General features: G+C 40.2%; 3 protein-coding genes across 8 annotated transcripts in view; 1 reads left to right on the top strand and 2 right to left on the bottom strand.

Moving 5' to 3' along the window:
• TBC1D23 (TBC1 domain family member 23) overlaps window positions 1-6819 on the bottom strand; it is a 32604-nt gene extending 25785 nt beyond the window's left edge. For 2 of the 3 annotated variants that reach the window (XM_048058155.2, XM_048058154.2), the window contains exon 1: window positions 6668-6819. In XM_048058155.2, coding sequence (XP_047914112.1) covers window positions 6668-6705 — 38 coding nt within the window. In that variant the 5' untranslated portion in view covers window positions 6706-6819. Of the gene's footprint in view, window positions 1-6211; window positions 6290-6667 lie in introns of those variants that run through there. The other variant, XM_013184893.3, reaches the window with a different exon arrangement.
• Window positions 6820-6845: 26 nt separating this feature from the next.
• CMSS1 (cms1 ribosomal small subunit homolog) overlaps window positions 6846-26294 on the top strand; it is a 239465-nt gene continuing 220016 nt past the window's right edge. Inside the window, exon 1 of the mRNA XM_013184994.3 lies at window positions 6846-7004. Coding sequence (XP_013040448.1) covers window positions 6950-7004 — 55 coding nt within the window. The 5' untranslated portion in view covers window positions 6846-6949. The remainder of the gene's footprint in view (window positions 7005-26294) is intronic.
• FILIP1L (filamin A interacting protein 1 like) overlaps window positions 8615-26294 on the bottom strand; it is an 84802-nt gene continuing 67122 nt past the window's right edge. For 3 of the 4 annotated variants that reach the window (XM_048058151.2, XM_013184880.3, XM_048058149.2), the window contains 3 exons: window positions 24582-26294; window positions 12254-12438; window positions 8615-10969 (listed from right to left, as the gene is read on the bottom strand). The exon at window positions 24582-26294 is cut by the window's right edge and continues 1039 nt beyond it. In XM_048058151.2, coding sequence (XP_047914108.2) covers window positions 10879-10969; window positions 12254-12438; window positions 24582-26294 — 1989 coding nt within the window. In that variant the 3' untranslated portion in view covers window positions 8615-10878. The remainder of the gene's footprint in view (window positions 10970-12253; window positions 12439-24581) is intronic. The other variant, XM_066990384.1, reaches the window with a different exon arrangement.

The raw sequence follows: 26294 nt of genomic DNA on the forward strand, positions 1-26294 counted from the left end.
CTCCCTTACTGTGTATCTTAACTGTTCTCTATTAGCTCTGACACATGCCTTAAGAATGACGCTGTGTCATGCACCTGAGGAATCAAACACACCCAGGAGGTTAAGAGCCACAGCAAAACAGAACACGACTGCTTATTCAGGACAGATAGTCAAGTATACGGACTCATTCCCTGTGAACAACATGTACTTATACACGTGGCAGAACATTGTGCAGTGTTATCAGTGCAACTCTCCATTACCCCAGGTGCTCTGTACTACGTAGACAATTCCAAATACCCATGGAAAAAGCGCAGTTTCCTTCTTTAATTTGCATATAACCACAACTAGCTGAAATTCCATGCTATAAGTCTTCTTGAGTTCGGTCTCTTGAAAGCTCAACACACAAAATTCTAATTTTCTAAGTACCATCCTTTTTGATGAGCAGATTAACCCCTCAATCCTAAAAGAACATATGCATATACTTGACAATAACCAACCAGCCAGCACCACTTAAGACTTCTCAAAGTATTTATAAGGTTAAAGAGTAAACACTTTCCTTCCAATTATCAGCCAGTTTCTTTTCCAGCACTTTTTGGCAGCACTTTAAACCATATTTCCAATATACACTGGGATACAACTAACAGTCCATTTTCAAGTAATTTTGCTAATTTGGTTGAAAGAAAAAAGTTTACAAAAGAAGTTTACAAAAAGACTGACTTGCCTAATTTTCTATTTTAGTTTTAAAAATAAAATCCCAAAGCCAAATTATTATAGAACTACAGACTGCACAGGGAAAATATCGAATTCCCGATACAGAAACCAGGGGTAAAAATACACAGGCACACTTGTACATCCATCACCTATCCCACTGCCTGATGGTGTACGTAACAATTAACAATGGAAAAATTAAACAACCAGATCAGTTAATCCTTAATACAAATCACGGATTTCCAGGACATTTACACAAAAAGGCTTAGCATTCTGCAGAACCTGATGAACTCTGGGATGTTCTAACATCAACAAAAGCCAACACCAAACAAACATAAGCTGAAGAGAGACAGATGCTCTGATCTATAGTGTAGGCAGATGGAAATGAACACTACAGTTGCATGCAAGTTGTATTCTAGGTGGAAAGGTCTTAAACTGTAATACTTAAATTTGATTTCTATGTCCTCCAAAGAACACAATTTGGAAAAAAAAAAAAGGAATTTAATTTTTGTGAAACAGCACATGAAAACACACAACTACACAAGTTACAAAAACATACCTGGCAAAGAATTTTTCATGAATCCATGAGTAGTAATTCTACCAGTTACTCGTACCTAATATTCACAGCTAAAAGATCTGCGCATGGACTAACATCAAGATCACCTTCAACATGCTATCCGCAAATGTGTATTTCCTATATTTGCTAAATCTTCATAAGTATTGCATCAGCACTTTCTACCCTGTGACTTTACTATTTCGTATTAAAATGCAAGAAAGTTATATGCTCATCTCTCACATTAAGGTGTGGTACAGTAACACATTAAGCTAAATGAAGCAACAGCAGGAAAAAAAAAAGTATCATTCTATTATGATTCAATTAGCTATTCTTTTTCGTTGTCAACTCCCAAGACTGTTCAGAGGCTACGAGGAATACTTTTCTAATAAATATTCTATTCAGGCTATCTGGCAAAGTATTGTGAAAATGATTTTGATACTTTAACACATGTCCACCGGCTGTGTTTTAGCTTATTTCACTCAGTGTTGTGCTATAAATGTTCCAGCAAACTGCTGGCAGTCTGGATCCTTGTCTTTAATGAATACCAGCTAGGAAGCTTTCTGTTTATACTGACAACAACTTCCTACAGTTACTTTGAAAAGAATGTAGTACTTCTGTTATAGGCAAACTCCCCCCAGCCTGAATGTCCTAACTTTATGCTCTACCATGGCTCCACTGCCACGTTCCTGGAAGCTATTCAAGCTTTGGTTAAGATGCATACAATCCCAGCCCACACCTCAGCTGTGGCCCGAAAGATGTAATTCTCTCAAGACATGTTACTTCAAATGCTATAACTCACAATATTGCTAGTAGTATATCTGTGAGTAAATTTCCATACTACAGAAGGATCTCTGAAATTCAAGCCAGTGGTCAGCAACCTTCACAAATATTCAGAAGTGTGTTTTTATGTTGTTGTTGTTGTGTTGGTTTTTTTTTTTAGTTAAAGCACTTATGATGTGAGAGAGAGTCAGAGGCAACAAAAATTGATCAACTGTTAGGTCTTCAGTTCCAGCCTTTTTTTTAAAGTATTGTTTACTTCATTTATATACAACCATGAAGTGCTTGGTAATAACCACTTACAAATACTAATGAAGGGATTAAGTAATTGTGGGGGTGTGAATAGCAGGGAAAAGACAGTAGGAGTTTCAAGAACCCACAAATACACAGGAAAAAAACACAGTATTAAGAAAACTATAATCATTCAGTAGATTACAATGCTTGGAATGTACCTGCTAAAGTCCATTACTTCCATGTTTGGGGTTTATGTGGCAAGGGTTTGGTACTGGGGGGCTGCAGGGGTGGCCTCTGTGAGCAGAGCCCAGCAGCTGCCCCGCGTCAGATCAGAGCCAGCTCCAGCTGGCTCCAAAAGGGACCCACTGCTGGCCAGAGCGACGCTTGTTGGGCCTCTGAGAGAGCAGAGTTAAGGAAGGGAAAGAACTGCTGGGCAACAGCAGCTGGGAGAGGGGTGAGAACCAGACCCCCAGGTCAGTGCAGCAGGAGGGCAGGAGGTGCTCCAGGCACAGAGCAGCAGTTCCCCTGCGGGCTGTGGAGAGGCCCCTGGTGGAGCAGGCTGTCCCCCTGCAGCCCATGGGTCCCACACGGAGCAGATCTCCACGCTGCAGCCCGTGGAGGAGCCCCCGGTGGAGCAGGTGGATGTGGCCTGGAGGAGGCTGCGGCCCATGGAGAGCCCCCGCAGGAGCAGGCCCCGGGCCGGAGCTGCAGCCCGTGGAGAGGAGCCCACGCAGGAGCAGGGGGTCTGGGGGGAGCTGCCGCCCGTGGGGGACCTGTGCTGGAGCAGTTTGCTCCTGGGGGATGGACCCCGTGGCACGAAGCTGTGTGGGAGCAGGTCTTGAAGAGCTGCTGCCTGTGGGCAGCCCCCGCAGGCTCAGTTCAGGAAGGACGGCATCCAGTGGGGGGGACCCCACGGGGAGCAGGGGCAGAGAGGGACCGTGGGGGAGCGGCGGAGATGAAGCATCAGGGAGGGACCACAGCCCCCATTGCCTGTTCCCCCATGCTGCTCGGGGGGAAGACATAGAAGAGGGTGGATGAGGAAGAAAGCGTTTTCAGTTTGCTTTTAGATTCTCACTGTTCTAATCTGCTGGTCAGAGGCAATAAGTTATATTAATCTCTCCACATTGAGTCTGTTTTGCCTGTGACAGTAATTGGTGAGCCATTTTCCCGTCGTCATGTCAACCCCTGAGCCCTTTTCCATCATATTTTCTCCTTCTCTTTGAGGAGAGGGAGTGAGAAAGTGGTTGTGGTGGAGTTTAGCTGCCCAGCAGGGTAATGCTCATTTGTTATTAGGAAATACAGATCCCTTTGATGTGTTTCTTCCAAGTCAAAACACATTTTTGGAAGAAAATGCTTCAAAAGTGTATAGCTTCCGTTTGTGATGGGCACACTTCTAATAATAATTTATTATTTTCGCAACACAACAGGTGTTTTCTACATGTACCAAATTCATCATCTAAAATGAATTTATCACACCAAAATACAATGACAATCTTTTTTCCATATACACTTAATATGCTACCACACATCTGCCTGTTGAAGGTCTTACTGGTTGGACTAAAATAGGGTTAAACTGCTTCCCGTATACAGACCACTAATCCGATGCCCTGACACTTGAAAAGATTATTTGACTACTCACTCTCACATTCCTTAGGTCACACACTCACTGTAGCTGCTAGTGACACACACTATCTAGTAGGCCACTGCTGTTTCCAGTGTAAGCAGTAGTATTTAGGCATGCATTTGCTAAACAACTTCACACATCAATCCTGTTTTCCTTAAATCAGAAGCAAGGCTACTACTGGATGAACTTTTTTTTTTTTTAAAATGATGCCATCTTGCCAGGAGGACCGTCATCAGCTTCAGTTTCTACAAATCTGTTGTGTCCTAGAATATCAAACACATTCAGCCCGCAAGTTTGCCTGCTATGAATATCATAAATATATGGAAAGAGAAAGGCACACATATAGCAATGCTGTTGTCACAACTACAAGGACTGACTGCAGGTATCAATGTCAGTAGCAGACTGGACGAATTTATTCTAATGCTTTTTTCCCTCAGAAATATACTTCCTATAACCTAGTTACTCTGATTCCTACCTTTCATTTATGGTCCTCTTTACTGGAAAGAAAACCTCAACAAGAGCTATATTACATCGAAAGTAATAAAGACTGTCTGTTCTCTATTGAAAACAAACAAAAAACAGTCCCTCACATTTAAGATCAAAATATCCATTGTAGCCAAAACACTACTGAATATACTTTTATTTTAAATAGAATTTTAGAGGAAAACTAACTCCCTGATATTTTTACTTCTGTATTTTTTTCTCAGGTTTATTAATTTCACACTTAACTAAAAAGAGCTCTTGCTCTGTGCGCTTTCAGAAGAAATATGATGGTTCCGAGCACTAATAAGCCAGATTCTGAGCATGGAAAGTCACACATGCACTAGATTTGTCATGTTGCTGTCTGAAACAATTTTGAGCGTATTTTGGGCTCCACACAATGAATAATTGCAATGTAAAGTTAAATGCAAAGGAAGAATTCCATCTATGGTTAGAGGTATATTTAGTTAGGTCATGTCTTAACTGCATTCTCAGCTTTAGGCACAGATAAGCCTTCCAGCATCAAATACAATACTGCCGGGAATTAACTAAAATTAATTTTGAGAACATGCTAAATAGCTAAAAAGAAGTAGTTAACAAGCAAGGTCTAACAGACTTTTCTCATTTTTAAATCAAAACTGTTGCTATCGAACTTCTTGCGCTCACTGATGAAAGCTGACAATGACATCTTTCAATAACTACACAAAAAGGTTTTTTTTCAATTGCATTGCGTAGTGGCAATTTTCTGGTTTCTGTTCAGGAAAACAAAACAGTCAGTATGAGTGTTTAACTCATCATTAGTTTGTGTCCGCCCTCCTCTCCCAAATTACTAAAACCAGTATTGCATGTCGGAGTGACACAAGAAAAAGAAGGGTGTTTTAAGCCAATAAGCATGTCCAGATTCAAGGTGCTGTCACAGTCTCTGAAGACAGGACTACATCTGCCTTGGAATCCCTCTGTGGAACTGAATATAGGACAAGGAATCAGAGCTGCCCTTTTTGGTCTCAAGAGTTCAGGTGGACATACACATCATTTTATGTTTCAGTTGGTTTTTTTTTTTAAACATGAAATGTTAGTGCAGAACGCTATATACTTCAATACTATGATAACGTAGCAATTTATACAAAAAAAATCCAAATGATGTATATTATACTTTAAAAAACATTTTCTATTCCAATGGCACCCAGCCATACACACACAAGACAGCAGTTTAAATCAATCAATAAAAATTCACTTAAGCTGGCTTTTAAAGAATAAGCAGAAACAAGAAGCTTCTTGTGAAGTTTCTAAACAAGCAATAAGGAATACAACTTTCCATTTTATTCACCAGATACAGCTCCAACAACAAGATTTATTCTGGCATCCTGAAGTAGCCTTTAAGCGCAAACCTCCGGAACAGTTTCCGTAAGTTCTTAGAACATCTTTTATTTTCCTATTTTCTAATGAATGCCTTGGAGTTTGCCTTTATGAGCAGAATCAGCATTCATCCCCAAGAGCTGCGTTTGCAGAACCAGCACAGACAAAGCACAGATACCAGCTACATCTGCATGCATATCAATCGTGTGTTATTTCCCCACAGTGAGACAACACAGCACAAAGAAGGCTGGGCATACTTAGCATAAAACTTTGAATCCTCCGCGTAACAGCACAGAAACAAAAGCATCAGTTTGGAAACAACTGTAAGAAGCAGGTCCGTAATTAAGTGCTGGGAAAGTGCCTATGTGGAGGGGACAAAGAGCAAGGCAGTGGCAGAGAGAACCGCTGAAGGAAATCGCATGCAATGAAGAAATGCAAGAAGTGGAGATACACAAGAGTGGACACGTAGGGCTTCACTGTTTAAACCCCGTGTTTACTTTAGCCTCGGAAACCTTAAGTGACCGAGCATGCATCCAACACTGAAGTCCCGCCGCTGCTACCATCGGAATGCTGCTACACGGCTCCACAGTCTCTACTGGGGTCCTAGGGATTCAACGCAAACCCATCCTAAGCCCCAGCCGCGCTGGAGGAGGCAGACGGGCCGAATCACCCTGCCAGCAGCCCAGGACCTCCCGCCGCCCCCTCCCAGGCCCCCTGCTCCCTACCCAAGCCCGTTTTGCCCCCATCAGCCCCGCTCCGCCGCAGCCCGGGAGGGCCTCGCCCTCGGTTTGATGGCTTCGCTTCCTCCTGCGGCCCCGCCAAGCCGCCGAGGGCCGGGGGAGCCGGGCGTGCTGAGAGCCCCGGTGCCGGGCATGGGGGGCACGGGGCCGTTTGGCCCTGCCCGGAGCGGGAGGAGGACTGGGAGCGGCGCCCCCCCCCCCCCCCCAACTCACCAGCAGCCCGGCGGCGGCGCCTCTTCCCCTTCCGCCATCGCTGTCGGCGTGCCGGGCCGCCCCGCGCGGCCGTACAGCGCGCCCGGCTGCCGTGACTGCCTGCCTTCCCCTCCCGCTGCCAGCCCCGCTGTCGCGAAGTGAGGGCGCCGGCTGTAAAGCGCGGAAACCGGGCAAAGCTCCTCCTCCCCCCCCCTCCTCCTCTAGGGGAGCAGCGCAGGCGCGACCGCGCTCCCGCGTGGCGGTACCATCATCTTCATCACCTTCATCATCTTCTTCATCGGCATGGGGGACGCGCTGGAGGAGCCGTGGTGGGAGGCTGGGGCCCGCAGCAGCCCAGGTACGCCGCAGCAGGGTTGGGGCAGCCCCTGCCCGCGCCCCCCGCCTCTCCCTCCTCGGCTTGTAGCGCCCTGCTCCCGGTTTTCCCCTCTCGCGGGTGTATTTTTTAATGTTTATTTTCCCGTTCTCTTTTATGCTTCTTCCCCACGGGGATTTTCTGGTGACCTCCGCAGCTGGGCATGCCTGAGCTCTGGCCCGTCAGAGCCGGGGCAGTCAGGGGGAGAAACGGCAGCAGCGAATATAAGCACTTGGGGAACTGCAGGAATTCGCCCCAAAAAGTGGATTTAAACAGACTTAAAACAGAGCCTCCTGTGGAGGGAGCTGCTTGCTCCAGGAGCCTCTTGCTGTGGGTTCGGGGGCTAGCAGCGCACTGCAAGTATTTAGGCTCTGAACTGTGTTTTATTCCAAAATGAGAGCATTTGATGTTGCTTAATGTGTGCTGGTATGCATAAGGGAGGTTAGTTATAGTTCTGAAAGACTTTGGAAGTAGTAAACCTGTGTAGAGCCTGTGGAGGGAAAATACGTGTGGTACTTGAAGAGGGAGCATCACCCACGTGTTGGCTGGGGCATCTCCTATCCCCCTTGCCATATCTTACTGCAAAAGGGCACTTATTTTCTCTAGTGATTTGTCTTTGGAGTATGCTATTAGGGTTGATTTGTCTATTTTCTTGACGATAAATATCTGTCTCTTACGCCCGGCATCTTAAATCAGTGGATCTTGTAGTGCTTTACAGAAAAGATATACAATACCCAAGTTCTCTTTTTTCGTTGCATTCATAATGTGGAGATGTATTGTGGAAATCTAGGTAGGTCGAGGCAACTAAAAATTATTATAAGAATATTAGTAGGAGCTGAAGATATCTGTAGCTCTGGATAGACTCCAGGTACTAAACCTTCCAGTGTCTTGATTTCCTAGGTCACCAACTTCCTGTGAAAAGGTACTTGGAGTATATTTTAAGAGAAGTAACGTGTGTATATAAAATAAAGAGGGGTCACAAGCCCCTTGAGGCTGCTGAGCATTCCGTTTTTATTCTTAGTCTCATGTATGTTCCTTAAGCAGTTCCTGTTCCCATGGTAAATGCTGTAAGGGATTTAGGACTCTGGAATGGAAAAGCTCCCAAAGGGCCTATTTGATCATTCTGCCAACCAGAGGTTATCTTTGTGGTGGCTGGTAAACTGATTTTTTTATTATTATTATTTATTGTTGACAGCTTTCCTTTAGAAACTCGATACAAATCAGAAATACGTTTATTCATGTGAACGATAAACTTTTGACATGCTGGGTAAACCATCAGACTTTGAGATGAGACTGTGAATCCCAACTTTTTCAGTTATATACAACTCCTCAAGATTTTTGCAATTGCACTGTTGAGCCACTAAAATAATTCAGGTGAGGAAACACCTCTAGAGATGTCTAAGCCAGCTTTTAGCGCTGCGTGTTGTTTACTCTAAGAACATTCTGTGGATGCTTCCCTACTTGTGATTGTGGGAGAATGTTGTGCAAACCGCGTGTATCTGGACTCTGCTGTCCAGATCCCACCTCTGTGAACTTGTTGACATGTTCTTTATGTGGAGCCTGTTGTATTAAGTTGACACAAGCCATCAGCAAACTAAGAAGATCATGTGTTATTTTTATTTTGTGTTACTGCTCCTCATGTACAACAGACGTAAAATCAAATGTTCATTTGAACTGCATCGTATGGACAGGGTTTACAAAGTACAGTGTAAGCAGAAATACAAGAATATATTTTTCCATTAGTGCTTTTGACAGATTTGATCATGTTTAGTTCTGTAAAATATGAAATTAGCTTAGAAAAACTCTCCAACTTTGACCTATTTTAAAAAGCATCTCTGCCACAATGGTAGGTAGAAGCAGAAGAATTTGAAATATGTACTTGAAATACTGACCTTTTGCCAAGTCCCTTAAGACTAGCCCTAGAATAAAACCTGACCAATGGAATATTCATCCAAATAACCTATCCCTCGTAAGTGTATTTAAGTGTCTTTGATTTTAGTGACTTGTACTTAGAAGATGCTACTTCTAAGATAAAGTGTGTGAAAAATGTTCAGACTTGCTTAAAGGGGAGGAAAATATGAGATACATATCCTAATATACGGATATAAGAGTAACTCCTAATCTGTTTTTGTCCACATCATTAGAAATCATTAGTTTAGAGTCTGTATTAAAAATTGAAGGTAGTTACTCTCACTTTTGAGACATGAATGTTTACCGTGCTAACAGGGGGTTTATAGATGTTTAAAAAAAAAAAAAACCAAAAAACTGAAGGGATTAGCCATCTATTTACCTTGCCACATGACACAAACCAACTTGCCAAATAACTTCTTCAGCAAACCTTTCTCTTTGAGAGATATGGAGAGAGGGTGGTTAGGGATTATTGTCTGTTTATTAGTTTTCTTTAGTGTTGCACATGTCCCAAGTTGTGTAAACGCAGGGTTTCCTCCACTCGCTTTGACCAGTTTATGCCACAATTGCATCCATTATTGAATATTATTTTTGTATTGCATTCAGAACTGTACGGGAGAGGTTAAGGAATACTCAGGAATTTGTTTAGTACTGGTGCAGGATGCTAGCTGTTTCCTTTTCTCTCCATGAACAGAAAGAGCACTCCTCACAGGCGCTATAAATGTTCTTGTCTTTCCTGTAGCCAGCGTGCCAAATCTACTGAGTAGTTTGAGGGATAGATGTCTGTTTTCCAGAAATTCTTCCAGTTACCTCTTTCTCTGTTACCAGTCCTTGTCTTTCATTCTCCCATGCTTTCTTTGCCTCCCTTAATCCCATAAGACTGTAGCATCCGCCTCTGGCAGGATTTTTTATGTCCTTAAGTAAGAGCCTATGTGGGTTGCGTCCCTTTTACATAGAAATGATTTGTGTCATCCCAAGACAGAGCGAAAGACGGGAAAACTATTTTATGTCAGCAGTACAAATAGGTGAGAAGTATAGCATGGTGCTATGGGTGATGATCTGACAGCACTTGAGAGGTCCTTCTGTGCTCTAAAGTAGGATTTAATTTCTTGTGCCAGAAGTTTTTATTTTCTTTCGGTAGGCAGGCAATGAAGGCTGCCATTGATAAACAGCATCAATTTGTAATGTCGGATTTGCAGCTACTGAGGAGCAGACCGATCATTGTAGCACATTTGGTGAGAGTTTTGTGGGCTTGATTTGGAGCTGAGATCTGTTGGCGGATCTGCATGTGGAGAGTTTTGTGTCTTTGCGTTGGCTCATCCGTGAGTTGCTGTCCCTTCAGACAAATGCTGTTCTCGTGCTGAAGCTCCTTCTTGCATCTCTCTGGTAAGCATGCGAAGTTGACACCTGCTTTTTCAACATTGTTTTGCTTCTTCACACGTACACATACTTGTTCTGCAACTTGCAGAGCACCTAATAGGGTGCTTCTGTGAACTTTATTTGGATCTGAGCATATGTCACACATAGCCTCAGAACTTTATCGTTACCTCCAGCTTTAGTGAATTACATTTGAAGGCTTCTCTTTTTAATATAGAAGAGTCTCTTTTCAATTTCTGCTCTTTGCCACAAATGTGTCTTGTAGGGCACGTGCTGAAATAACTTTTCAGTAGACTGATCTTTTTAAACCTTCCCTTTCTTAAGTACCCATGGAGAATTTCTTGTGGAGCTGTTGAGGGAGGCATGGGTTTCTGTTGTGGGTTTGTAAAAATAGTCACGCAGGAGTGCTAATGTGGTGTACTGCCTCAGTGGCTAAGTTAAACTTTTAGCTGTGAAATAAAAGGGAGAGAAATTGGGTAACTGAATGCATCAAAATCTCTCTTTGCTTCAGCAAAACAGTCCCAATTCTGTCTGTGGTGCTGTGATCACTACCAGCTTTGGCTTTATTTAGGAATTAGGATTTGGCAGTTCTTAAAGAAAGACCTATGTGAAAGGAGCTTTCCCACAAATTATCAGTTGAGCCATTTAGACTGTTGGAATGCACTCTGTTAGGGGAAGAAGAATGAGGGAGACATTAATACCAGGGAAATAAACTAATCTTTATGTTCTAAAACAGTAACTGATGTTAGTTGGTATTACAGAATTCCTGTGGGGGAGTTACTTACAGTAATAGTATGTCGTTAGTTTTATACTTTATAAAATGGAACAGTCAGCAATTTTCTTGTTAGAGCAACAATTGCCATTTTACAGAAAATTGAAAACGACAAACCTGGAGCCTCTTCTGATGTTTTGATTTTTTTGTGTGTGTGCGCGCATTGGCTGAAAGGAAACTTGAATGATTTTTTAAAGTCCTTTAAAGAAGGTATACTTTAAGAAAAAAGGAATATGCTAACTTATTTCGTGGGTGATCTAATCCTACTTGTGCAAAGAATTAGTTGGTTGAAAAAACTTCACTAAGTTATGACTGCTGCTATTTATTTTACGTGATTGTGAGCAGTTGTGAGGAAGGGCAAAATTGTAGAAGGCTGCAGAAACAGAGTTGCATTTCTTTCAAGTCACAACATACTGTTTGTACTTGACACAAATTTTGATCAGTTCCAACAAATACAGTTTAAGTGAACTGAAAACTAAATACTATAGTCCAAATAAAAGGGTAAAAGTTAATATAGCTAATACAAACAACATCCATCTCAACTCTTGCATCTGTTTTTGAAAGGTAACATCTGTGTGAATGCAAGTGGGGCTAATCATGCTAATTAACTCATTGAGGAGAGAATTGTTCACCTTCAAGTCATGTTTCTAAAGTGATGCTTGGCACAGCAAGGAGCTCTTTATTTCTTGCATTTCTATGTAATTTAAGAGTAGATTTTTTCCATTCCTCTCTTCATTCTGTCTTTACTAGCTACCATAAAATATCCATGCTAAAACACTTTTTTTTACTAGACCAACTTTGAAAGCAGAACAACTCCTCCTTTAACCCTGCTTCATTTAGTTTATCATGTACTTGTATAAATCTACAGAAACATTAATACTGCTATTTGTGAAATATATATAAAAAAAATTTATAATAGAAACTTATTTGTATCTCATTTGCTTTCCCACTGTGGGGGACAAATTGTGGAACGACACCAGAAAAACAAGAGCAGAGCTTGGTCCCAGCAGACATGCACTCAGCTTTGGTTCTTAAGAATTTGGCTATCTCTTGCTGTCCTGTGGTTGGTGCCTGTTAATGCGCTGTGCGGATGATTTCCCCCAGTGGAAATAACTGCTACTGAGGTTCAGATTTTCTTTGATCTATGACAGTAAAATGGATTTAAGCAATTATTTACCTTCTCCCTCCACTTTGAAGGCAGGTTTTAGACACAGTCCTTATAATATGTAGCTTTCCAGAACTGCTGTCTTGGAGTGGTTTGTTGAGATGTCCAGTGGGAATTTTGACAGGTAGTTTAGTTGTGGTTGTAGGCTTTGGTTTGGGGATCCGAGTCGGAATTGATTGACGGAATGCATCAGTGATCTTGAAATAAACCAAGAAAGTAGTCATGTTAGGGACGAGAGGCTGGTTGTATACTTAGCTCTTCACTGTTCTTTCCACTTCATGTAACTAAACACATACATATACCTTTTATAGTTAAACAACAGAGTAAAAGTTCACTGATGATTTAACAAACAAACAAACCAAACAAAAACAAAAAAACGTGGAAATGTTGCTCAAATGAGGATGGTAGAAAACAGCATAGAAACTTTGGCCAATCGAGTGTGAACGAGAATGAGCTGGACAAAAACAACTTTTGAGAAACAACTTCTAGTGGCCAACCATGTCTGTCTGGAATAAATAAATATTTAAATTTATCAGACTTCAAAAGCCTATGATTTGGCTGTAGACAACTGAATTTCTTGAAAGAACAAAGTAGGAGTGGAAAAGCTGATGTCAATTTTTTGTGTGTGTTCAGCATGGAGGACTTGGGGGAAATTTTTGCACATCACAGATGTGCTTAATGGATCCTGAATAGGAAAAAAATAACCTGGATTCACTGAAGTTTCAGAAGAGATAGAAAGCATAGTAGTAATCTTTAAGAACAATGTGGTAATTTTCCAAGAATTCAAAAGGAGATTATTTTTGAAATTGCTGAATTATTAGCAGTGGTGTGCAATCTACTACTGAAATTGCTTGTGGGGCTAGAGGAATGTGATGCGACTTGTAGAGGTATTGGTAATTATAACAGCTGAGCTGGTCAAGCTATAGAAATGACAATAAGGAACAGCGTGTGCACCCACACGGTTACTGATTTTGCGATCCACAATTCTTGGCAAGGATGATGTTGTTTTGAGTACCTGTTAGATACATAAGCACATGGCATCAGATGGCCCAATAATGAGCGAGGCAGTGTCTGAAGCTAGGCACTCGAACTGTTAAGTTGTCAGTAGTGTTAAATTGTTTGGGTGGTGTGTGACCTGGATTTAACTCTGGAACAATTCACAGGCATAGTTTGGGAGCTAGCCCAGAGGAGGGTTAATTCAGAGTAGGTAGTTTGCAGCTGGCTCACCAGTTCTGGAGTATCAGGTTGTTTCTTACAGTTTGAGTTGACTGTGCATTACTGTCTGAGGGATGGACATAGATGCCTTTAACTTACTGCTATGGACATGGCTATGTTATATTATGATTTAAAAAATATGAATATATATAAAAAAAACACAAACTGATAGTGGTCATGTAACAAAAGAATCTTGGGAGAACAAAGTTTCTGTGGAAAAAGTAGGAAAGTTACTGTGTTTAAAAAGTGGCAAATGGATAGGAAGCAAAGTTTACAATCAGTTTTAACAATATGGTGGTAACATTTGAACATGATAGAGACCCATGGTATTTAACTTTTCCCCCATGCAGTCTACGAATATGTTAGTACTGAGCTAATGATGCTTGCATAGGGTATAAAAGGGAGGATGTTAGAACAAAGAGTTTATGGTAATCTCCGCTACTGAATAGCGAAGTGATAAACTGTATGTCAATTCAACGTTAACAAGTGCAAAATAACAAGTACGGGGAAAGTTAGTTTGCATACTAAACTATATATACTATATTTACTATATGTAAATATATTTATTGTGACTCAGAAGACAGGTCCTGGAGTCACTGTAAATGGTCCTAAGTATTCAGCAACGGGCAGTTGTCAAACATAACAAGCACGTTTGGAATTATTATGAAAGGTATAGAAGAAAAAATAAAACATAATTTTCTAGTGTGTAAATCTGAACCATACCTACATGGTTTTGCAGAATTTTGTCTCAACAGCTCAGAATTGTGTATAACAGAATGCAGGAAAAGGTGGCAAAGATGGTCAGTTATGGAATGGCTTCTGCATACAGAGTGACAACGTACGCTGAAGCTTTTCAGATTGAAAAATAGATTGTGGAGACGAAAAGCAAACAGGAGAAGCTTGCATTATTCCTAGTCCATTGATGGTGAATAGGGGAATTCACTCTTTCTAGATGTACTTGAGAGGGCATAGACTGAAAGTATCAAAAGGCAAGTAAAAGGTCAGTAAAAGGAAGTGTTCTCCCTTGTTAGTGAACTAAAACTCATTGGGACAGGCAGGCAAGGTGATGGTGTAAAGTGCTTTGGAGAGAGTTCAGACTGATCCAGGGAGTTCATCAAGGGCTGCTAAACATAAAGGCTTGATGCAGGTTTCAGCCAAGGAGAGCGCCAAGTTGTAGACTGCTAGAAGCTTGGCATGCTACTCTGCTCACCTGGTACTTTAGCTTTTTTTTTGTAAGCATTTACTGCTTGTCACTGCTGAAGTTGAGATGCGTAGATCCTGGGTCTGATAGTGCATGACTTATTTCATGTTTTTATTTTTGGAATTAGAAAGTATCGATTTGTAGCTTTTGTTTATACGTTGAGAAAAAGTGTTTGGTCTTGAAAATGAAAAGGAAAAAGATGTTTTTTCTTTGCTTTGTGGTCGTTGAAAGATTTTACCTCTAGGTGGCAGCAAAGTTTGTGGGTTTTGTGATGCATCACTATCTAGCGAAGCTAAAACTGAACTAAAACTTGTGATTTAATGCTTAATTAAAAAAAACAGCATGCACTTGTAAGATAATTTTGGATTTTATCACTCAGATTGTTAGTGTGCAAGGGAAAAAACTCTAAACCAACAGAATTTATTTTATTTAAATCCTCAAAGGCACTGCAAAGGAAAAAGGGGTGGGTGTTGGAGGGGATAATTGTATTACTGTTGTATGAGTATCCTTGAGCACTGACTTGATACAGTTTTTCTTCTGGCTTTGTGGCATGATTTGGTAGATAAGGCACAGTATTGAGAATTAAAACATTTGGATGTACTATTTCTGGAGGTGCTACTATCTGCTATGAATTTAGAAATTATATAGAATGTGTCTGCCTCAGTTTCCTAATTATAAAACAAATTACCCATCATTTGCCAAGCATATTGAGATGAATAGATTAAAAAGTATTTATATAAAGTCTTGCGTGCTCAAGTGTGATTGTATCACTAAGTAAGTGGTGTCTCTTTTGGCTTTGTTTTTTGGAGAAGCATTCCAGTTTAGAGATTCTATATAGTACAAAGCAGTTGGAGGATTCTACCTGTATTTGGTTGAATGATATTGTTAGTACTTGAAGAAAGTATTTGTAGGCTGAAATCTTTATAGATGTTGTGCATCTAACTGTTTTCCAGATGCTCAAGTCTTATTAAAACAGCAGGAAGTCAGGTGTGAAAATACCCCTGTACTCTGTCCTTTGGTTTGTGCCAGTTCATTGTTCATTCATCAGTTTGTTTCCAGTTCATTAAAACCATCATTTACAACGTGGCCTTCAGAGCAGTCAGATTTCATCTCAACAAAAAAATTTTGATGATTCAAAATGATGCTCTGTTTTGCAGTTATCAGTGACACCACTGAATACATCTAAATTATTACTGCTTAGCACTGAATGTTGCATTAGAAACTGATCGCTTTGTCAGGGTTTACTTACAGTCCAAATAACTAAAATGGTGTAATTCCTGGCATATGTGCTGTTTTTTAGGAAGACCTATATTACTAAAAAAACTATGTGTAGATATTGGTGGTGTTTTCAATTTGATCTTTCACTCTTTTATCTGTTTGTGGGAAGTCTGTGTGCGTACCAAGAGTCTCCTCAAATCTCTTCAACCCTTTCTACCAATTTCTACCAAATCTTCGAGATGAATGGTTTTCAGTCTACCTGATTCTTTTCTGCCACCCACTTGTTTCCTGAATTTGTCTGCTCTGTTCATCGTCTGTGTTAAGTTAAAGCTCCTTAAGTCCTCATCTGTAAGCCTTTTTTTATATTTGCTATCTTTCTAAGTGGCAGAAGAGGAAACAAGATGTTTATCTTTCAAAAACCAAGCTGAACTGCCTTTTGTGCTCTGGAGAGGCCTTTCTAATTCCCATCAGTGCTCTCAAACCACTCCTAGAAACTAAATGTTTCCCAGGAGTTACCTAGCTGGGATTTTAGCAGCTGTGTGGTTTTCCTTTATTTAATGTGTGTAAACAACAGTTAGGTAAGTATAGGCAAATGATAACAACAACAACAAAAGCAACAAAAAACCGTGCTTTTGAAATGAGCAGGTTATGCAACATGTCTGTCAACCTAACAGTGTTATATTAGTTTTAGGTGTTAGATTCAGAAAATATCAAAGTTTTTGCCAGTAGTGTTTAGGGTTGTAGAAATAAGTAGTTAAAGCAATGTTCTAAGAATCAAGAAGAATATAGTTTCATAAGGATCTTTTAACTTAGTTTTAAATTGACTTCTGAAATAGATTTAATCACTTGGAGTAGGAACTGGCAGGAGAAAGGGTATTACAGTGAGAACTTGTATGCAGTGCGTGTGTTTGTTATTCCATGGTGAAACGGCATCAGGTACTTCAGAGACTGGGACAAAGGCTTCATGGGTGACAGCTGTCAAATTCCACATGCAAGAGTGAAAACGTCCTTTCTCAATTTCAGGAAGTCAGCTGTGAAGCTCTAAAATACCAGGATTTATATTCCATACACACTTTTCCCCAAGGGCACAGGGGTAGCTTATGTTACTTACGTGGGCTGTCGGGTATTCTGCCACAATACAGTGCTTGCTGTCTGGGGAGTGGGCTAAGGCAGGTGTGTGTGCAGGCATCAAGGAGGGAAAATTCATGCTCTTCGGGTAGTTCTAATGCCTTTGATCCTGATCTTATTTTTCTCTAGAAGTATGATGCATGCTTTGCCTCCTGTTTGAAATGTATCTGTTTAAATAGAGGGGAGAACTTCTTCTGTAGGCTTTCTTATTTGTTTTTCTAGTGTCATTGTAGAACTTGATCGAGGAGAAATAACTTTAGATTGGGTTCGTACCCACTGCTTAAATTTTTAGTCGAAGAAATTTGAGTGGTAGAGAATCATTTGCAACTTAAACAAAAGTGGCCAGAGGGTGGTGCTGAAGATCCTTTACACAGAAATCCAAACGTGCATAAGGTGCTTTTTGCCAGACTGCAGTTTGTTCCTAGATGATTGAATGCAGTTGGACCAAAAGCCAGGTCTGCAAGTGAGGATGAGTTAGTTAAGTGGCAAAGCTAAATATTCCTTTTGGTGTCCAAACAAGATGGTTTTCAGCTGAGACTGTTCAATTGCACAGAGCATTTGAGTATTTCCTTGTCTTTCACTAGGATGTGGCATATGTCTTCTGGGAATCCAGTGGGGAAATTCTCAGTTGCTCTGTGCTTCCTTTTATGTGACTGGTTTGTGTATGTGACTATATTCAGATGTGTGAGCAGGATAAGTAAACCTTACACTTACTGATGTTGTTAAGACCTTAGGCAGGGTATTGTCTGGCTTGGGGCACTGCATTTTCAGAAATGTACACACCACTATAAATAGCTGTGCAGAGGGAAAATAATTAGTAATCTGTACAGTAGTAGTACTCATCGAGCTATTAGGTGGGAAAACAATTGGGTTTGTTTAATCTGGAGAAAATAAAACTGAAGAAAGATATGTTAACTATCTTCTAATATGTGAAAGGCTGCTGCAGAGAAAATAGTTCTCCAAGTCCAGTGGAGGGATAGGAAACAAAAACTGGATTTCAATTTCAGCAAAAGAAATCTAGTTTAGAAATTTGCAAGATTTTTAATGGCAAGGATGTTTCAACCCTGTTATAGATACCTGGGGTAACTGGGAAATTGTTATCATTGCAGGAAGTTAAGAACAGGATGAGCCAGGGGAAGGGTTTAGGTCAAATTGCAACAAGAAAATGGGACCTCAGGATGTTTTTCAGCCTTTCTAAGCTCAGTTTTCTACCATTTCTACTATTTTTCTGATATTGGGCCTGTTATAGGACTCATGATTTCAACAATATAAACTACTAGACAAAAAAATTTCTATTAAAATCAGAAGTAATTTCCATACATGCGACATGATTTGTGCTCATGTGTCCAAATGTGCCACTATGATGTTATTTCCTGAACAACAAGTTTAAATCTACTTTAAACTAGGGAAAGGTGGGTAAAAGAAACAGGGTTGGGCAGAGTTGGAGGCAGACTTGGCATTCATAATTACTGAAATTCTGTCACATGCCCTGCTTTTCTTAGGACATGCAGGACATGTCTTCACTGGGAAATATGATAATCCCTAAACATTAGGTAGGTGAAAGTTTTTTTTTTTTTTAGTAGATAATTGACAAGTTGCAGGGGAAGGTGAGGTTGTCAAGGGTCAACTCGTGTAGGACAAAGATTGCCCTGGAACCAATAGATCAGCACTGAAAGGCAGCTTCCTGTTCCTGAAATGGACAGTTGCCTGTTGCTCTTCTCTTTGCGCCTTGAAAAAAGAAGGCACCATATTAGGGCACTGTCTCCAAGAAGAAATAGTATATGGCCTTTTTGAAGACTGCTGAACACCCTGCGATATTGATTGTGCCCAGGAGAGGACAGTGCTGACACACAAATGTTTCTGGTGGTGCTTAAAAATTAGTATATTTGTACAATACATTATTTTACAAATATGTATGAGATCATCAGTTCTCTTGGTTTGGATCTGCCATTTGTGGAGTAAGTCTTGACAGTGGGTCATATTCTGCACAGACTGTGAGCAGCTAGGGATAGATGTGTTTATGCATTTTTAAGTGTCCACCTTTTCTGGATGTGTGAAAACATACCTACAGACACCTTTGAACATGAAAGCACGCTCGTGCTCCGCATGGAGGAGGTAAAAGAACCCTGTGCTTTTACCATCAGGGCCTTTTTTCTGTCTGGGAGCAGGCTATTTGCACCTGTGGAGATCACATTTAAAGGTGTGTTAATCAGAGGCCTATTTTTAAATATAAATATAAAAATTATGTAATTGATAAATACATACAATATAATTTATATGTATAACTATATATATTATACACATATAAAAATACTCAACTTTTGTCCATCCTAGGTTGGTGTTTCTACAGGATAAAAACATCACCTAGAACGGTTTGAGTATGAGACACTCAAGGATAGGAAGTTCTGGATTCTTGTCATGACTGGGAGTGCCTTGCTGTGCCTTTACACAAGTCAATTAACTTCTTCCCTGTATTTTTTTTCCTCTTCTCAGCTATAAAGTGAGAGTCATTTTTTGTTAAAGCCCCAAAAGGCTTTTAGTAGGACTGAGTGGTTGCGCATCTGGAGTGCTTTGTGATGTATAGGCAGGCTAGACTGCGTCTCTTCAGAGCATAGTGGTAGCACCTCAGGAGATAAGACCAGGGCTTTGGCAGCAACTGCATTACGAAGGGTGCTGGTCCCTTGTTGCTTGCCCCTTCAGTTGTGCTGATGTAGCTGTTTGTAGAGCTGTGCTGTGAAATTAATCCCGTTTTATCTTTTGGTTTGTTTGTTTCCAATCCAAGTTAGTTTCTTAACCTGCTTCGCAGTGCTCCTGAACAGTAATAACAGCGTAACTGAACGGCCGGGTCCTGTGGTATGGGACGTGGTGGGGTACGAGTCGGGAAGGAGCTGCTTTTGGCTATCCTTGTATGAAGGCGCCGGGGAGTGGAGAGTCGCTGATTAAAACGGATCTTTCCTGCTGTACTCAAAATCTGCTTCCCAAGATCAATTTTGCTTAGTATTCTGGGGAGAATCACATGCAATTGGCAGCTCTGATATTTGAGGCCTACTGAATGCCCACAGAAGGATGGAGCACTGGGTGATGGATGTGCTAGCAGAGAGCATTTGGCTACATCTTGGGGCCACTGACTGCAGTTTTGTGAAAACAGTCCCTTATTCTTAAATTTTTAAGGTCAGTCTTTTCCTTGAGCAATTTCCCACTTACAGTACTTGGTGTTAATTTTAAAATGCCTTTATACACCCACTCATGCTGAGCCTGAACCATAAGATCTTTTTCTCTTCTGTTTCTTGGTAACATAATGTTTTGGTAGTCTTTGCTTAAGCCTAGAGATTAGGCAGTTTTCAGTTTTTGTTTTGCATGTCTCAGTATCTGTTTCCTAGGGACAAAGTCCCTAGGAAAATGGTTACTCCATTTCCATCACCTAACCCTGCAGCATCCTTTCAATCTTAATCAGAAAGTAATACTGTACAATTCTGTTTCTGATTATTTTTCCTCAGTGTGGGAAACGTGCCTTTTTAAGCCTTGCATGAGATGCTTGCGTAGAGCTCTTCTCTTACAGCCTTGCATTCTGTCCCCAGGCACCATATTCACATTATTTACTATACTTTGAACTGGGAAAACTAGCTGACTGCTCCTGTAATTTTTGTTAAACTTATTCATTAATTAGCTACTTGAGGGAATGGTTTATTTTTTTTTTAACTTGAAGTAGTGCCTCTCAGTTGACAGATGGGCACTCTGCTCTCAATACCATTATTGGTTCTTATTCTCTTCTTTTTTTTATTTTCCTCCCTTCCCTTCCCTTTCCTCATCTGTCCTCCCTGTAAGGACAAAAATTATAAACGTTTCAAAGGAAATATTTAATCACATAAACAGAATAACTCAGAAATGCCGGGCACTGAACTGTAGGTGCTGCCCTTGCTTGTGTTCTTTTGCTTACTGAGCTAAAACTGAAAAGAGCAAGGAAAGTGAGCTTGATAACTTCGCTATTTCTTTTATCATCTAATTCTCCCTTTCTGTTCCTGAAGACTTTTCCTTCTCCCCTGGATGTCAAAATTTTTAGATTTGAGGGGAATTGTTTGCTAAGAATTTTGGAAAAGGGAAGGGTTGATATTATGATCGGCTGAAAACTGTTCTTATGCACTATTTCAGTTTAATCCCTCTGATATATAAATATATATATATATAATTTTTTGTGACCATATTTTGCTTTATAATTCATTTGTATCACTATTGTAAGTAAGTACCTGTCATATTTTAGGCTTTGGGGCAAACATTGAAAACAAAAGTGTCTCATCCTCCAAGATTAAAACAGCAATACTTACCACCTGGAATGCATCAGAGTCCTAGAAAAATTGTCTTACTTGGTTGAAATTTAATATGATTATGCTTGATGTTTCTGTTCAGTGTTTAAATCAATTTACAGACAGATCATTTAATTTTTTTCCTTGCTCTGTTGCCTTCTCTATGCCTGCTAAGGAAGTAGGTGAATATTCCCCCTCAGTAAAAGAGAAATCACCTGAAATATGGAGTGGTTTTGGACAGCTTGAAGTAAACTTGTAAATACGTGATTTCAGTCCCTAAGCTGTGCTTTCCATTGTTACGATGAAATTACAGCTAACTTATTTCTGTTCAAACAGCTGAGTAAGTTTCAGCTCTCAGCAACATCCAAGCATGTATTTTCCCTGCTGTATGTTTTGAAACAGATCTTGAGAATTTGAATAGGATGAACAGGCTTTATTCTGTAAACCTTAATTTAAGGCAAAATAGTAATTTCATTTTTCATCTGCTGAAATCAATGACAAAAACTGGTGTGAAGTCAGTGAAGGTCTATAAATAGATTGTTTAATTAGCAGAGGAATATAAGTATCCCTTCATAAAGGTGTGTTTTTTAGGAAACATATCAAGTTCATTTACAGGTAATGGTGATGCTTCTTATTAAGACATTAGCAGAATGTCTTAATAAGTATTAGGAGAGTAGCAGAAGAACTGTCCTGTTTAATAATTAACCTGCAAAGTGGTGTGAACTCTGGCCTAGGTTTTGTATTGAAAACATCTTTTAAACTCTGAATGTCCTTATTCATAATAGCTTGGGAATTGTCCAAAGGACTAAGTGTGCTTGTTGGTATTATGTCCTGATTTGTGCTTATCTTTTACAAGGCATTGTAATAGATGGCCAGGTGGTTAATAATCAACACATTTCTGTACACTTGGAACGCAGGTATAAAATGAGATATTTGTTTCTACACGATTTTAACATCCAATAGAAGAAAATGCTTTTGTTTCTCAGGGACAAGATTTCATTTAATTTCTAGGAAATCTGACGTCTGTTACTCAGGGCACAGTTACTCAGTACCACGCTTATAGCATGTCCCTTGAGAGATCTTGGGTATGGATCAATAGAACATGCAGTACAGAGAATGTGTTTTGAATGGACTGCTTTTGCTTTTTAATTTTGGCCGAGCCTTTCAGTTAATAATGTGTAAGCTGAATGTAGTAAATTAACTTGTACATATAATTGGCACACTCTAAAATTATAATAATCTTGACTTGCCTGAGTGCTGGGTACTGTCTTCATCAGTAACTTTTGCTGAAATTGGTGGGAGCCAACTTGCAATTTGCTCTGCAGGATAAGACCATTCATTTCTTCTGTACCGGCTCTTAATCAGATCTCACTTTTGCAGTCAGTGAAGATAAAAGTGAGACAAACCAAGTGGGAAGGACATCTTGCAAAGCCCAATTATCTGATACAGCATCTGTTGAAGCTGTGCATGACACTAAGCTAGGCCTGTGCAGTTCCACGTTTTGACTTAAAAATTTCCGCTGCTCAGCTGTAGTACACTTGTTATATCCAGTTCTATGACAAAATCTGTAACTTAATTTTTCTTCCCATTGTTGATTATACTGAAGTGTGTATGGGTGATGGGTTTTGATTTTCAGTAGAAGCTGTTCCTTCTAAAATCAGCTATTACCTACAGCTGTAATCATTTAGATTCCAGTCTGAAAAAAAGTCCCTTTCTTACGTTAAAGCATGTACCAAAGTCCTTTGCTGAATCAATTGCTAGGTTGTACTGCAGAAATGTGTTTTTTTTTTTTACACTACGTAATGTAAACAAGAATAAAGATATGGGTTTAGTGAATAGGGGCTTTATGCTTGCATGCAGACTTCCTTGTTGATAAGGAGGTTTGATTTTTATCCTCCCCCAAAGAGCATGAGATACATAGGCATTTAACTTCTTTAGAATAAGAATCTGACTCTCCAATTTGATTTTTTTTTTTTCATGACAGCTTTTGAAAAAAGAGATATCCGAAAGTGTTTTTCAGATCTTTTGGCTTGATTTACATTCAGTGGGAAAGTTGGTCCACTAGTAGCAGCATCTTCTGGAAGGTTAGGATTTTGTGCTTGGCCCACAAGTAAACTGAGGGCAGCAATGTTTATGTTGTTGTCCTTTTCCTAGGCACTAATACTGTATTCATCACTGAAATATCTTAACCTGTTTTCTCTGTGCTGTATGGTACTGCAATTTACTGTGGTCCTAGAGGTCTGTGTGTTTGGAGAGAGGATCTAGTACTACTTCTTAATGATTCTGTCTTCCTCTGCCTATTATACAAAAAATGTGGCATGCCATAGTTTGCTAATCTTGTTTCTTCTTCAGTGTACCCGTCTTGTGTATAGCGTGTTGGACTGATAGTGAGGAGCAAAGATGAAATTCGAGTATTATGTGTGAGTTCATTCTGAGTGAATTGTTTAGGAAACTAAGTGTTGCTGTTAATTGTTTTATGAGGTGCCTAGATGATGGTAGTTTTTCTGCTGTATTGGAAAAGAAACACATGCCTTGTTTGAATAGTTTTCTGATGTAGGCATCTGAATCCAGTTCAGTTATAAGAAAGGTTTACAGGAGGGTATTAAAAGAGTTGTAACCAAACATAGTGTTAAAAAGGTGGGGAGTAAAAGTGGTTGTTGTGGTCTGGAACATATCATTTATGCACCATAAAATCTGCAATAAGATACAATACATATTATTTTGAGTGTGTGTGTGATGTAACGATAATTATCTGAAATGAGAGGGCTAGGAGGAATTGGGAAATAGCAGGGAAGATAATGAATCAAGTCATATCTGAAGTTAGCAGGCAATATTATGGCTTAATTCAAATTCTACCATACATGCAAAAAAAATACAAACACACACAAAACCAAAAAATGTTCTGCAAGCAATGATAAAAATAATCAATTATTTACTGTTTTTGTAATGTTAAAATATTTTACCAAGGCAAGTTGCAGTCAAAAGTAATGTGAGTTATTTTGAAAATGGAAATACATAAAGATGCATTTATACAAGTGCAAGACTAAATATTTTACATAACTGTATTTCAATGAGAAGATATACAGTAAGTGCACACTTGATAACACTAAGCAGGCAAAACTTAAAGTTAGTTCCATATACTGTTGTAAAGTTCATGCACAGATCTCTCCCAAAGGAAAGGGGCTGTTCCAAATCATTCTTGCTGGGATGAAAAACAGGATGGGTTGCTGGTAAGGGTGTCAGCATGGATGGGGGGTCAGTTATAGACATTACTTACTGTAATTTGTGATTGCCGTGGGAGAGGAGTGGCTGTTGGTGTGATAGTAATACTGCTGGTGATTTTATTGGTGGGCTTACTGGGTATCCCGTTAGCTAGTGCTGGAGTTCTGTTATCTTGCACCGGGGTACAAGGGCTGACGGGCTTGGAGCTGGCGAGAGCTTGGACGTAAGGACTTCCTAAGTGGATGTGGATTTTGTTATCCTCAGTAGTTATTACACTTGATCCCGTACTGTTAGATCTCTGAAACTGCCATGACGACTGCCTGTCTGGGGATACTCTAAAAACGGCGTGCTTGGCTCCCATTTCCAAAGGCTCGGAGAGCATTTGTTCCTGAGAACTTGAGCCTGGTAAAGCCAAAGGGGACATTGTTCTTTCAGGAGTTAAAGAACCACATGAATCAGGAGTTTGAGATCTTGCAAAAGCAGCCATGGTAATGGGAGAAATGGCTTGCTCTGGGCTCATGTAACCTTCTGCTGTTTTTGATTTTACAGGCGTTAAGGAGGCGTTTTGAATAATGGTTATTCTTTGCTTGGTAGTGCCACAGTTGGGTATAACGGCTGTGCTTGTGTAGGAGTGAGGGCTTTCAGTGGTAGGACTTGTTATTTCGAGTGTTGCTGTGTTCTGTCCGTGGTCTGGAGTTACCTTTATGTGAAGAGGTTGGCCAGGGGTATGGCTTAGCACTAGGTCTCCTGTCTGTGCACAGTTTCCATTTTGCTTTTTATGGATCTTTCCGTTCTGAGGATGGTTGTCTTTGGACTTCATCCAAGGGATCCATAACTTCTTGTTCACGGCATTCGCAATGGATGAGTTGCTTTTGAAAGACACTGATTGTTCTTCCTCATTGTTGTCTTTGTCCTCGTTATCACTGTCTTCATACAGCTGTCCATTTATCACTGCTCGCTCTAAAGGCATGAGGGTTTTGTAGTCGGGTGGCTCATTGTCTGCTGGATCTGTCTGGACTTCTTTAGAAAAAACTTGCAAGTCAGAGATTCTTTTTCCATTGAGACTGGGTCTGGGGGTCTTACTGAAGCGTCTGTACTTCTCTAATTCTTTTGTGAGACTTTCCATTTCTCTTGCTAACTCCCTATTCTTACTTTCCTGCTGGGTGAGTTTCTTCTGTAAGACTGTGTGATCACCTCGGAGGTGACAGATTAGGTCTTCTGTTGCCATGTACTCATGAATTTTCTCTTTCAGTGCATCTACTTCTCTGGAAAGGTGACTTGATTTAGCTTCTTCTTCTCTGAGCTTCTTAAAAAGACGCTGCTCTTGATTGGAATCGGCCTTCTCCGTTAATTTATACCTAGCCACTTCCATTTTGACAGCCTCCAGCTCCTCGGACAGGAGCTTGGCTCTGTCACGTTCATTGACATATCTTCTTTCTAGAGACTCGAATTCATCTTCAGTTTTCATAAGATCATCTTCTATGGCCTTCATTTCTTTCAGCTTTTGCTTAAGCCTCTCAACTTCTTGAGAAAGCTCTTTGATTTTGTTGTTCTCCTGCTGCAAGGAAGTGCTGGATTTAGTACTCTCCTTAAGCTTATTTTTAAGAAATTCTTTCTCGACAGCTTCCAGTGACTGAAGTCTCTTTCTTAGAATATTTACTTTGGAAGCAAGATCGCTTCCTTTCTCCTCCTCTGCTTTCAGTTTGTTTTTCAATTCATCTCTTTCTTTTGTTACACTGGATACTTTTTCCTCTGCATCAGATTTTGA

Source organism: Anser cygnoides, chromosome 1 (assembly GCF_040182565.1).
Source record: "Anser cygnoides isolate HZ-2024a breed goose chromosome 1, Taihu_goose_T2T_genome, whole genome shotgun sequence".
Classification (NCBI taxonomy): Eukaryota; Metazoa; Chordata; class Aves; order Anseriformes; family Anatidae; genus Anser; species Anser cygnoides.